At 48.9% G+C, this 13,379-nt stretch overlaps 5 protein-coding genes across 5 annotated transcripts; all 5 read right to left on the bottom strand.

Moving 5' to 3' along the window:
- Positions 1–5,795: 5,795 nt before the first annotated feature.
- On the bottom strand, positions 5,796–6,203 carry N7498_003064 (uncharacterized protein; the record flags this gene model as incomplete). Its single annotated transcript, XM_058450126.1, has 1 exon — positions 5,796–6,203. One exon carries the CDS (start codon positions 6,201–6,203, stop codon positions 5,796–5,798), a length of 408 nt encoding a protein of 135 aa, XP_058312470.1.
- A 60-nt stretch (positions 6,204–6,263) lies between these two features.
- On the bottom strand, positions 6,264–7,142 carry N7498_003065 (uncharacterized protein; the record flags this gene model as incomplete). The annotated part of the gene is made up of 4 exons (XM_058450127.1): positions 6,264–6,284; positions 6,344–6,372; positions 6,437–6,922; positions 7,055–7,142. 4 exons carry the CDS (start codon positions 7,140–7,142, stop codon positions 6,264–6,266), a joined length of 624 nt encoding a protein of 207 aa, XP_058312471.1.
- Positions 7,143–8,347: 1,205 nt separating this feature from the next.
- On the bottom strand, positions 8,348–10,075 carry N7498_003066 (DYRK family protein kinase; the record flags this gene model as incomplete). Its single annotated transcript, XM_058450128.1, has 4 exons — positions 8,348–8,778; positions 8,852–8,915; positions 8,974–9,702; positions 9,785–10,075. The coding sequence occupies 4 exons, from the start codon at positions 10,073–10,075 to the stop codon at positions 8,348–8,350; spliced, it is 1,515 nt and encodes a 504-aa protein (XP_058312472.1).
- A 1,084-nt stretch (positions 10,076–11,159) lies between these two features.
- N7498_003067 (uncharacterized protein) lies at positions 11,160–12,031 on the bottom strand (the record flags this gene model as incomplete). Its single annotated transcript, XM_058450129.1, has 2 exons — positions 11,160–11,784; positions 11,979–12,031. 2 exons carry the CDS (start codon positions 12,029–12,031, stop codon positions 11,160–11,162), a joined length of 678 nt encoding a protein of 225 aa, XP_058312473.1.
- Positions 12,032–12,391: 360 nt separating this feature from the next.
- On the bottom strand, positions 12,392–12,658 carry N7498_003068 (uncharacterized protein; the record flags this gene model as incomplete). Its single annotated transcript, XM_058450130.1, has 2 exons — positions 12,392–12,496; positions 12,535–12,658. The coding sequence occupies 2 exons, from the start codon at positions 12,656–12,658 to the stop codon at positions 12,396–12,398; spliced, it is 225 nt and encodes a 74-aa protein (XP_058312474.1). The 3' UTR covers positions 12,392–12,395.
- Between the last annotated feature and the right edge of the window lie 721 nt (positions 12,659–13,379).

The following is a 13,379-nucleotide window of genomic DNA, read 5'->3' on the forward strand; positions in this document are numbered from 1 at the left end:
CCTCTAGAGCGACGGGCTCGATACGTTATAGGTGGAGATTTAGCGCTAGGTTAACCTATTGGGCCATATCTATTTTCTAGACTACTAGATTGTTCTCACCGCTAAGAACCTTAAGCTCTAGACGTAGCACTCGACTTAGGCTGTAACCTAGCAGTTATTCTTCACCTAGTGGAACCGTGCGGTGAACCCTAACTACCTCCACCACGATTTCTACGATATTACGAAAGAGGTGATTTCCTATCAAAGGACCCTATAACTACCTAGGTCTATAGACCCTACTATGATTCTTAGCTAGCGACGATGCTATCTCTATATATTTAGTTAATAGCTTATATATAATAAAGTTTCTTTTGAGCAACCAGTTGAGACCTCGACTACCTCTTCATCAGGCTCGCCGTAGCGAGACTAGGCCTCCACACTAGCTGATATATTAAGTGAAGAGGAAGGAGAGGAGGGATAGGAGGGATAAGTGGATAAAGAGGAATAAGTAGATAAAGAGGAACAAGTGGATGAAGAGGAATAAGTGGATGAAGAGGAATAAGTGGATGAAGAGGAATAAGTGGATAAAGAGGAATAAGTGGATAAAGAGGAATAAGTAGATAAAGAGGAATAAGTAGTCGAAGAAGAATAAGTGGAGACGTAAGCATTAAGCTCTGCCTAGCCTAGGACTAATAACCGTCCTTCGAATCTGCCTCCTACGGAAGCTAGAGCCTAGGCCTCGCCTCAACGGCCCTAGCCTCCTAAAGGTTAGCGAGTTTAGTTTTACCTATAGTGCTTTCTTCGCGACTAGGGGTCTTTAACTATCGAGCCTTCCTAGAAGAGTACTCTATAGTAATAGGGATTACGGTACTACTAGATATATAATACGTCTAAGGAGATTTTTGCGGCTAGTAACCACTATCTTTTTGGTAACGAGAAACTCGACACGCTAGCACTCGACCCTAGGATGGTACGCTCCTAGCAATACACTAGCGGAGCTATAAGTCATTCTCCGCTCGCTATCCTCCGAGTATATCTATATACTAAGTAGCGGTGCTATACCGCTCTAGTTAGGTGCTATACCCACTTATATGGCACCTATAAGGAATATCGCGTAAGTGGTGCATTACTGGCGGCGATAGACGCTATTATCTATAAGCGAGGCCTTGCTAATTAGCTGATCGAACTAGCCACCTCTCCTATACCATTCTTTACGTACCTAACGCCACTAGTCCTCGATTAGTGGCGTTGGAACATTAATAAGCTCTATATTGGTTTCGAGATAACTTATAGTCTTCGACCGTGTACCTTTGTACACTAGGAGCACACTTAGGTGATAATGATATTCCTCCAGTGCCTACTGCGGATATATAGTGGCTAGGGTCAACACCTCCGTCGGAGTCTTGGGCTCTAGATCGACCGCCGCACCTAAGCGCCCCTGGAAGGGTCCGATTAAGAGATAGTCTAAGAGGGTATAGCGATAGGGGTGCACCTTAAGTGTTCTAGATACGCTTAGATAGCCAACAAGATCGATTAGGAGGTTATAGTGTTCTTGCCTAACCACCATCTCTCTATAGTCTTTAACACGCCGAGTCTCCAGTCAGCGTACATTATCTAATACTAGGATGTGGTCTAAACTAAGGGCGATTTTCTGTTTTTCTATGAGCTCTTTTCGCTGCTACATTAGCATCGGATACATCAATCCCGCTCGGCCTTCCTCCTTTAAGTCCTACTTAATGCCTATCTACGTGCATTCTAATAGGATATCTTCCGCGCCCTTAGCACCCTTAAATATCAGTAATCGCTCTATCTAGATCGTCTTCGTAAGGCCATAGCAGGCCACGTGCTATTAACAGCGGCGGGGTTCTAGTCGGTGTTTAAGCACGATCACCTACTTGACGATCTTCACTTTATTAATCCCTAGCGAGCGAGTGTAAGCTATATTAAGACTCTATTTATCTTCCTCTAGGGCTAGGATAGTGACGGTAACTAGGGTGACTGGGATCGCCGCGGCTAGGAGTTCCGTACGTATTGTGTTATCTACCGATAATGCTACGGCGTGATCGCTTAGGTCTATAGGGTCCTTTAGGCCCGCGAATAACGGCTCCGCCTCAAGGAAACCTAGATACGGACCTATTATATCCTACCGTACCCCAACGCTCGCACGTTCTGGTCGCGCGAGGCCGGCCATCTATAGACGTAGGTAAGTCGTTATCTCCTCGTTAAGTAGTATTATAAGTAGTAACGTTGGCCTCTAATCATCTCGCCTCTCGACGTAGACTAGCTCCCTATCTAGGGATAGGTCGCTAGCTCGGTGCTAAGCCTATTCGAAGTCACGTTATCCCCTGTGCCCTTAGACGTCCCCGCTACCCTTACTATTATAAATGATTGAGATAACGCCGCGTCCTATCCTAGTGGTCCGATTCTTCCTACGGCGGGGATAGTGGAGGGTTCCATTAGTGCTTACCTTTGGGAGCACGCCCTAGAGTAACGTATGCTCCGTTCCTTTATATACTAGTATAGCATCTAGACGGATCCCCTACACCGCAACCACTAATAGCTCTAGAAATATCTTATAAACTATCTTATCGTCGTTGCGATTACCCACCGGCGCGAGGTGGACTAACTTTCATGGCCTAAGTACTAGAGCTAGTAGCGCTAGCGGCGTCCCCGACTCGAAGAAGGACTTCGGTAGTTTGGCCTTCGCGTTGAGTAGCTCGAGGAGGATGATTCGGACCTAGAGAGCCTATAGTCGTAGCGTGATAAACTCAATCGTCGTCTTAATCGAATATAGGTTTGGCTTTAAGTAACGTAGTGGTATATTAATACCCTCCAAGGCTTGAGCTAGAAGAAAGATCGCTATCGTCGACTCGCCGCTAGTGGGAGATTCAACTAGGCTAAGTAGGACTAAAAGTATAGTGAGTAGTTTCGAGCATTACGCTAAGATCGCGAGGTCGTCCTATTACGACTCGAACGGGTCTCTTAGCAGTCCACGCGTCTATAGCTATAGTCTATCTAGTATCTATAAAATCTATCTCCTCCTAGCTTATAGACGCTCGCTTTTATACCCCTTTAGGCGTCCCTTAATATTAATTACCTCGTAGCTTTATAATTTTTGGGAGAATTAACTATCTCCTCCATTATTAGTTCCTCGTTTCCGTAGGCGGTGACCCTAGACTCGTGTTGTATCTGGCCCCTCTGTAGGGTAGCTATTTAGGTCAAAATATTAATACCTCTACACTTGCGCTTATGCCTTTCCCCTTCACCTAGATAACTAACCTCGTCTCGGCCTCCACTATGGCGCGGTCTAGTGGAACCCCTAATCCTCTAGGACCTATTAACGGACGTGTACTCGCTGCCTAGATCTTCCGCTATTCTCCCCTACATCGCGTCTTTATCTATATTCCCTGTTGGTGTGCGGTGTTTAATATAGAGTCGTAGCTTAGTCGGCACCTCCGTAAGTTCTATTGGTATAGCCCTAAACCGTATCTCTCGACTACGGACGCTATTAAGTATTTTGCCAAGTTCCTTGACTGGATCCGTAGTATTAGGTCCTTTTAACTACCCTCTTGTCCGATGCCCGCTATTCCTAGCATTATAGTATACTATAATACCTTCTAGTGTACCTACCTATCCTACTAGTACATCGGATATAACCTATATTAAATCCAAGAATATACTTGGCGCCGCTATGCCTAGGAGAATCCCGACCTTTGGTTATAGTATAATCGCTCTCTCGACCGCGAATCCCTCCCCTGGACGAGAGTGACGAGCTAGTTATTAATCACGCGTGGCTAGGGAGCGACTTATTACCTAGTGGTTGTTGGCCCATCTTCTTAGACGGTCCCCGCTGGCGTAGAGGGGATAGAGGAATCTAACGTATAGCTAGCGACACTGGAGGTCGTGGTGGCCGTTCCTCCGCTACGGACTAAGCACTAAGGTCTATCTAGCTCTACTAAGTCTGCTTGGGCAACCTCCCACTAGAGTCCTTCACCTAGTGTATGGGCGCCGTCCTTAGGCCTAGCTAGTTTACCTAACCTATCTACGTTATCTCGCTAAGCGGAGGTAAGCCCTTAGCGTCGCTCCTCTCCCCGCGTTGTATCCTCCTAGCCTAATCCGTAGCTAACGGCTAATTGACTTCGGGCGGTAGTCAAGGAGTAGGGTAATTATTATATACTCTGCTAGCGAATTCTTAGTGATCTTAATGCACCTAACACTTCTTATAGTCAGATTGCTATAGTGCGGTTCTATAACTGTGACTATTAGAGTGCGAGGGCGGTTTAGATGGTATAGCGGTAGCTTTTGCAGTGGCTACTTAAAGAGAGCCCATTATATAGCTACCCTAAGTATACGCTGCCCCTAAAATACTGTGGTAAGAACTAGGTGGTTCGCATCCTAAACATAGAATCGCCCGGTAGGGGGGGGGGGTACCCATAGTTAAAAAGTCTTGGCAAGGGGGGGGGTACCGAGTCAACACGGTACCCCCCCTAAGTAGGTCAAATCTTAGTATTTTTCGATCGGGTCTTTTAAATCTTTTAATATTAAAGCCTTTCCAATCTTTTGGCTTATTTACATTTTTAGATTTCGACCTAGAATAGTGAGGGCTAAGGGGGTCTGGTTTTCGTGAATTATTTTTGATGGGGGATGCCAAGACCTTTTCGCGCGGGTAGCCTATCCCTATTTAAGCTAGACATCCCTTATGTAAGTACTAGGCTTAGCTATTAGGCTAACTTCTAGACCCTATAAAGTCCTTAAGGCTAGTATCAGGGCTAATAGTAATCCCTTAATATCTCGCGAATGAGGTAAGCTATTATTATAAGGGAAGAAGTTCTAGATACTATAGCCCTCTCGCTACTAGGCTAGGGGATTTATATTACGTAAGCAAGCCTTATACTAGTAGAATCTATAGGGATAGGGAGTTTGAAACTTTTTACTAGATGACTAATCCTATGTAGGCTAGTTTAATAGAGGGAGTCTTGGCGGTTAGATTAATATTAGTAGTATCCTGATTAGGCTAGTCTCCACGAAGTTATTAAGCGTTGAAATCTATTACGCTTAGTAGTTATAAATATAGATCCGAATGATATATCGTACTAATATATAAGAGGAATTGATAAAGTGATATCTTCTCAATACTAGTAGGATATATATATTATTTCTACTAGAGGTATAGCGTAAAGGGGTCTATAAGAGAGACATAGGTAGATAGAATAATAGAGAGGATAGTATAGAGGCTAGAATATAGGGCGGAAGGGGTTAGTTAGTAGGCTAGGCGTAGTGGCTGCTAGTAGTATTTAATTATATATAATGTGCTATGGTTAGTAGTAGGTACAAATATATATAAGCTTAGTAGCTAAGGAAGGTAAGGTAGGGTAGTAAGATAGTAGGGTAAACCGCTAAACCGCTATAGATAATAAAGTAGGGTAGTATAGAGTAGGATAGTAGGGTAGGATAGTAGAATAAAGTAGTAGAATAAAGTAGTAGAGTAGAGGAGTAGAGTAGCAAGTAGTAAGTAGAGGAGTAGAGTAGTGGGTAGTAAGTAGAGGAGTAGGGTAGTGAGTAGTAAGTAGGGTAGTAGGGTAGTATTAGTGGGTTAGTAGGTTAGTGGGTGGTTAGTAGGTTAGTAGGTTAGTAGGTTAGTAGGTTAGTAGGTTAGTAGGTTAGTAGGTTAGTAGGTTAGTAGGTTAGTAGGTTAGTAGGTTAGTAGGTTAGTAGGTTAGTAGGTTAGTAGGTTAGTAGGTAGGTTTAGGGTTTAGGGTTTAGGGGGGTTTAGGGTTAGGGTTTAGGGTTTAGGGTTTAGGGTTTAGGGTTAGGGTTTAGGATCCCTCAGGCTGCTCCTTCTTCCTCCTCCCAGCAATCTCGGTGACCCAACCCGAGATCTGGTAAATCCAACCACCGGTAACAAGAACTCCACTAACGGTGTTGATCACCCGGATAACAAGCGCCAGGAACCCGCCCCGTTCTTCACTGACAAGCAGCAAAATCGGCTCAATGTTGTACTTGAAGAAGATGCCCGGGACCAAGTACGGGGTCTCGGGCATCTCTTCAGACTGGCTAGTCGCCGCGTACTGGTTCGTGAAGACCGTGTTACGGCCAGTGCGAGCGGTGGCCGACGCCGGAGAACGGGTGTATGCGTCCAGGGCGCTTCGACCCTTGGTGTATAGAGTAGGCACGACGGAGAGGAAGTACTGGTACTTGAAGTAATGCTTGTCGGTCTCGGCCATGGTTTTATCGAGAGGGATTCATCAAAGTTGGGTAGTGAGGGCCGAAAGAAAGCTCGGTGATCATGTGCGAGAAGTTGAAAGCTGGATTGAAGGATAAGTAAATGGGTCAAACCTGGGGCGAAATCGGAATCGAAACATACCACTGTGATCCAAGTGCGGCGCAAACTCCCTATACCCATGACCTCTCGCGGTGATATGGAAATCTCCCTGTACTTTGTTTCCCTCCAGACTACCATAAATTCGACAAGAATCCGCAGTGTCGCCCCATCGCATCGAGGGACCCTTCGCAAACTTGCGCCTGGGGTTGCGTCGCACCTCGCCCAGAACGTGGTGCGCATGTGCATCTGCCTCCTGTGCTGTCAATCGGTCCTCCTCCTCGTGACTCAGTGTTTGGTACTCGTGCTTGTCCTTGTTCCGCTTGTGCATCCACAGGTTCCAGCTCGTTTCCTCGCGCTTGAGCATGTCGCTGGCTAAGATGCGGTCGCCGGCTGCGTCTTGGATGTTGACACGAAGGGTATCGCAGGGCATGTTGACGACGATATCGAGGTTGAGCTGGAGTTCATGGGAGACGCCCTTCTCCACGCTGAAGTGGTGCTGTTCTGTGCCACGCCACCATGTTTTTAGTTCGGAGAAGCTGAAGACAGTGCAGACGAGGAGAATAAGGACGGTCCATTGGCCACCGCGGTGGGTTGGGGTTGTGTAGGAGGCTTTTGTTTTCGCTATTAAGAGTAGGAAAATTAGCCTGCCATGTCTTTGTCTCGTAGTGGTGGTGAAATTGGGGTAAGGTTTGAGGTTGATGTTCGCGGATCGCGTGTCTGCATATGTATAGCGTTAGGGCAAAGAAGACTCACGGAAAGCGTCAAAGGTCTTCAGCCCCGACAGAGCGCCTTTCTCTCCAAAGGCATCCTCATCGAGGCCCTTAGAGTCAAAGCCATTCATTGCGAATTGAGAGGACAGCAGTGAAGGAACAGAAATGGAAAGGTGGAGTGCGGGTCAGATAAGGCGATGAGGCCAAGTAGTCCGATTCGCCGCGACCCACTCTGTCAGGTACACGATAGCCGCGATTTGCAGCGTTTCTCACTGGAATTTCCCGAGGTCTACTTGATGATAAAATGAGAGTGGAAAGATCTAATCTTGAACAATCACTTCTGAATCCAATAGTGTATCTTGTTTTTTTGAACATTAGACTTGATAACGTGGATTTAAATTTCCCGTATTGACGAGTGTACCTTTGGCAGTGTATATATTCCGCGAGGATAGATCGTCAGGATTATACAAAACCTCAGCATTCCGAGGTTCGTAGACTCGTATCACTGAAGCTTCAAGTGACATGAAGGATTAGCCCTCGGGGCTTGAGGGCTTGGAAGATTACCTTTGAAAGAATAGAATGTGCAATCGTGTACTCAGTATTCGTACTCCAGGTCTATATTGGGATAGTTATGTATCGTAGTAATGCATTGGATTCAAAGCCAATCCGAATGCTCTACAGAAAGCCTCACGGTCGTGAAATTCTCTCGGAGAGATGCAAGGAAATAAAAAAAACGTCAAACTGTACAAAAGCAGGACCGAAAAGGGCCTGATGGGGGTAATGATGGGTCATCAGTATAGAAGCGAAAGACAGCAGGACAAACGAAAGACATGAACATAATAAAACCCCGTCGCATGAATCATATCAGGGCCCAGATGCAAATGCTGTCCACAAACATAAAAGGGTATAGGATGGATGCCGTCCTTTCTGGCCGTGGGTTCCCCGAACCAGATCAACAAATGCATGACATGACAAACCACCTGATGCATGAGAGAACATGAGACAAGAACAAAAGAAAACAATGTATGAAAACAGGGGGAATATCGCTATTACAGGGCGTAGGGGAGAAGAGGGTTTATTTGGTCCTCTGTCGGCTGGTCAGCTTTTGTTTTAAGGTTCCTAACCAGCCACTGGCTCCCATGCTAACTCACCAAGCTGGTCGCCGCCGCCGCGGTGGCAAGGTCGGGCTTCCCACTGATGCTTCGTGCGGAAGCACGAGGCAATGCTGGGTGGTGGAATCCTTAGACCGCTCGCTTGGCGGGGCTGGACGGCGGTGGACCGTTGATTGTCGAATGGCGCTTGCCCGGAGCCCTTGACCGGAGAATTACCAGATGCATCACGGGTAGCGCAGAAATCCGCCGGTCTTCAAGGTTCGAGCTGGGAGGCTCCGGAAGCGGGCGCCCACTGAGGCGCCACGCTTAGAGGGTGAGCTTGCGGTGGTCTGAGCATACATCCTGGGGCGAGCTGTCGGCTTGATACCGGTAAGGAATTCGTGCTTCAGCGCCTCGTGAGGGGTCATTCGGCGGGCAGGATCCCAGCGCAGACAGAGGGTGATGAAATCCAGGAAAGCCTCATCGTCGCACTTGAGAACTTGACGAAGCTCTTTAGAGCTGGGACGACGGCGCCGTCCCTTGGACGAAACGGTCAGACGTGGCTTGCCCAGGGAATCAAAGAACAACTTCTTGCGCGTGCTCTTTTCAATCAAGTGCTTCTCTGGAGGACCGAAGACTTCCATGATACAGGCCAGTTGCTCCTGTTCGTTCTCACCTGGAAAGATAGGGATAACCGGTGAACAACTCAGCCAGGATACACCCAACACTCCACATGTCGATGGGCATACCGTATGACATGCCCAAGATGACCTCAGGTGACCGGTAGAAACGACTCTGGATGTAAGTGTAGACCTTTTCATTTTCGAAACAACTAGAGCCGAAATCGATAACGCGAATTTCGGAATTCAACGGGGTGAACGAGAAGAATGTTCTCGGGTTTCAAATCGCAATGAATGACCTTCTTTGCATGCAAGAGGGGGTAAGACTGCTGAGCATTTGCTTGGTGAATCGCCGAATGAGCTTGATGTTGAAGCCTCGGAAGTCGTGAGCCTTGATGAAACTCGTAAAGATTGATTCCCAGGAGTTCCGTCGATATGCAGAGATGGCCACGGAAGTAGAAATTCTCAACAAAGTTGACCACGCTGTGGCGGCGATCCGGGTCCCAGTCCTTCAGCTTGCGGAGAAGGTTGACTTCGATCAAAGCCTGTTGATGGAAACGCTTCTTGTTGCGAATGATCTTGATTGCGACCAAAGCACCAGTCTTGTGGTCGACACATCTCACGACTTGTCCGAAACTTCCCTTACCAAGGACATCCACAACCTCGTAGCGGTATGCAAGGTGATCGCCCATCACGATGTTATAGTCGCCCCTATCGTCGTCATATCCGAAATTTGCAGCACCAGAGTGAAGATCCCCGACATGCTTCTTCGCATTTTGAGTGCCGCAGAAGAAGATGTCTCGGTAATCAATAATTTCGCCGCGCTCAAAGATGTTCAAATTGGCCATCTTGAGAGCCGCAGCGGGACTGACACGATCCTTTGGTCCCGCCTTGCGACGCAGTTCATCCAATGCTTTGGCGGCGCTTTCAAAGTCTCTTCCGTTTGGCTCCAAGCCTGCGCATTTCCTCATCCGCCACCACTATGTCAGCATCAACGCTGGCATCGGTCGGCCGAGAAGAAGCGGCGGCGCTAGAACGAGCAGAGTTGATTATTTTATGTACCGGAGACACATAGGTGCTGTTGGGTCGGGTATGCGAGGGATCCAGACTCCCAGAAGAATCATTTGAACGAGTTGGCTCCAAGTTGACGCCTTGTTCACTGCTGACACTGGGCTTGCGAGGGGACGCCGATTGTTTTGTTATACTAGACACAGATGATTGACGGCGGGGCTTGAGGTAAGATGTCTTGACACTAGGACTGGTCGAAGGCACAGAAGACAAATTGTTCCAAGTTGCGGATGCCGGGAGTTTGGGTGGTGGCATATGGTCGTATTTGGCTGGATCCGTATCCATGTCAGACGAGGGCTTTATCTTGGAGTTGCTGCGAACTCGTGCAACATTCAAGCGATCCCGAAGACGAGGGACCCGACACCGCAGTAGTGCTTTCTGGCTCAGATGGGGTCGAAATCTGACTCAATCTTTCCGTAGCAGGTGTAAAACTGGCACTTTGTGTCTGCGGGCGTGGACCAGTCAACTTATACGACTGAGAAGCTCGGTTATTGGAATAGTCGCCCGCTAGCTTGGTGACGGAGAGCATTGAACTCGCTGCTGCTCTTGGGCAGTGTGTATGATGCATATGGCGATATATTGCGGTGTGCCATTGGGCGTATCGAGAGACTCAAACGCGCTAGTACTGCTGGCCGCCCGTAATGACGCCGCCGTTGCGCTAGGAGCTGATCGCAAAGTGGGACGTACTGCTCCGTACCTGAGTAGCAGGTGCTTTATCTTCATCGTCGTACGGAAAGACCAGAAGTTGGATGCCTTTGATGCAGTCATTGGCGTGCTAGGGGTCTTCGAAATGACCTGGTTGGAAGGGGTGTATGATTTCCGCTCTTCAGCTTCCCGGTCTCTTAGAGCTTCAATCTTGGTCGTCATTGGGGTACCCAGTGGCAGAAGGTTCAATGGAGGCAGCTTCAATGGTTGCAAGCCCTTGCGACCCAGGACCGTGGAGGTTCGTGTTCGCGACTCGGGCGTTTTCGCCGCCCAGCTCAGTCGTATAGTCATTATTGTTGTCATCGGCGGTGGCACCGTGTCGGCCCTGGAGGTCCTTGTCCGAATCCTGAGCAATGTTCAATAGGCTGATATCCACTGGTAAGCTGGACTTCCTTGGGGCCGGGAAGACCGGCGCGTCCAGTTCACCCTTGGGGGATTCATAAGCCTTGGGGATTGCGGGGAACAGGAGGCACCTTCTTCCTCGGCATTCGATGATGATTGCTCCGTGCGCGGCTTGGGCGTGGGTAATCGCGAGGAAGAGAAATTTTGGGAGAGACGTGGCTGAAGCGAGCTGCTAGAGTTCCGGATCGAGTTGTAGCTGGTGTTCGATGACAGCGATAACCCAGAGCTGTAGGACTTGCGGTTGGGATCTGGAGTGGTCCGGTTAGAGGATGGGGTGATGCTTTTTCTTGGGAGGAAGGAAGGGGATTGAGTTCGAGGAAAGAGGCCGAACAGGAAGGGGCTCCGTCTGGGTGGGTGGGGTATGTGGCATAGGAGGTGCAGGAGGTGCAATGGACATCCGCTTCATGCGGCGTGCATCCGTGGGACTGATGGTACGGGCACCTAAACCAGTTGCATGCGGCATGACAGACATACGCTTGGAAGATGAACACGAAGAGTGGGCGTTGTGCAGTAGGGTTCCGGTTGTGTTCTTGACCGGTGTGCGAACAGCATTAGTCGACGACGATCGGCTGTGGTCCGAGGTCCCAGACGCGGTCAGATAAGCCCCGGGTGGCTCTCGTGCAGTGGGCTGGAAAGACTTTGCCTTGAGGCTTCGGACGGAGGAGGGCACTTTAGGCTCATCTCGTCCCGAGTCTGGCTGTGTACCCCGCGGCCGAAGGAAATTGTTCGGGTCTCGTGATGGATCGGTGCTGACTTTGCGAGCACTCAAGCTGGCGCGTCTCGCTGAAGCACTCGTGGGTGCAAATGCGCCGGAGCTGATTGACTTGCGAGAAGCTCGCGCCCCGACAGTGGGATGATTACCACCATTAGCGGCGGGCTGAGCAAGACTTTGACGTCGCGATCGGGTGTTGCCAGGGAGGTCGTGAGCATCCCAGGAGTTGGAACATTCTGACCGTGGAAGCGTGATACTTCGCTCTTCCGGCGGGTGGACGCGTTTCTTGTGCGATCCGAGATATTGCTCTCATAGCTGTGGTTTGTCCAGGAGCTGTTGGTTGACAGGCCTGAGTCCCTATTTTCAGACCCCGCGCCTCCATTTCCAGGCATGGGGAAATGATTCAAGCTTGGCTCCGCCATGATGCTGTTGTGGAAGTCAGTCGAAATTTATTGGCGCCAAAAAATCCATGTTGTCCGGGGGGATTTGGGTGGTGTCTTGCTTCGCCAAATTTCCCACACTCGTAGATCGGAGATTGTAACCCTTGCGAATCGTTGGTGGAGTCAACCGATGAGGTTTCAGAGTGGAAGTAGCCACCGGACGGTTTGCTATAAAAGATCATAATTAGTTATTATTGCGTAAAATATGAGCGATTGCCGGCCGCGAAAATCAGGGGGCAGTCAACACCCACCTCCAGCGCGAAGCGTCCTGTGGTCGCGGCCCCTGAGGAGCATTGCCTCGAACAGACAATTGCCTCGCGAGTCGTCCCCCCAACACGGGGCCCTGCTACACCCCTCTCGAGGGCTGAGAATCAAAATTGGTCGTAGAATTCGTATGGAAGGTGGTTGAAGCGGCCTTTACAAGACGTCTGCGGGCGGGGGTTTCGGCTATTTAAAGTACGTGAGCAATCATCTGATTGCGTTACGAGGCTCAGCTCCCATCTGGCTTACCTCCAGAGCCCGAGTCATCGTTCCTAGACGGGTTAGATGAGCGGGATTGTACAGAACCAGCTTGACCCCTCCCTGAGTTTGGGATGGGTTGGCGGGCATTGTTCCCAATCAGAGGTCCGATTGAAACAGGACCGATCCCTTAAGTTGACAGCCCGATGCGCTGATCAGACCGAGAAATGCCAGGAACTGGCCGCAATGGCATTCAGGAGAAAGCGGCTTTGGAATCCCCACTCGGAAGAGCCTTGAGCACAGTCGCGCGACTCGTCAAATGGCGGTTACCGGTCCATATCGGGGCATAACAGAGGAACGGCCGTATGCGATGCCCGAGATAATGTGCAGTTCGGGACGTTAGGGGAGAACACTGAGGATGGGAGATTTCCAATCACTCAAAAATAATTTTGGTGTAGCTTTGGTCGTGTTGCTGGGGCAGGTGCTAAGGCGGTCGCAGGGTATCAGGATCCACCAACAAAGGCACCACAAAGGGGATTAAGATGAAGTAGGGAAATGTCAAAGAACACCTAATGTGTCCTGAGAAGAGAGGAAAAGAAGAAGGATAAAAAAGGACCAAAAAGACAGGAGAAACAAGACGAATCCGCATTTAGTCTCGGAACTTCCCCTGATTGTAAACTGTGTTTGTATGGTACAACGGCTTACTAGATTACCCGCCATTGGAAATGAACCCCACATAGAACGTGCCGATCGTTGAAGGTAATATCGTATCAGCAATACACATAGTTAAGCCCTGGAGAAAATTATTTCTGCGCTGAAGCGTTGGTAGATCCCCTCTTAACCTTAGCAATACGTAACTGAACGAAGTACA

Source organism: Penicillium cinerascens (assembly GCF_028974065.1).
Source record: "Penicillium cinerascens strain IBT 15544 chromosome Unknown contig_1_segment0_segment0, whole genome shotgun sequence".
NCBI lineage: Eukaryota > Fungi > Ascomycota > Eurotiomycetes > Eurotiales > Aspergillaceae > Penicillium > Penicillium cinerascens.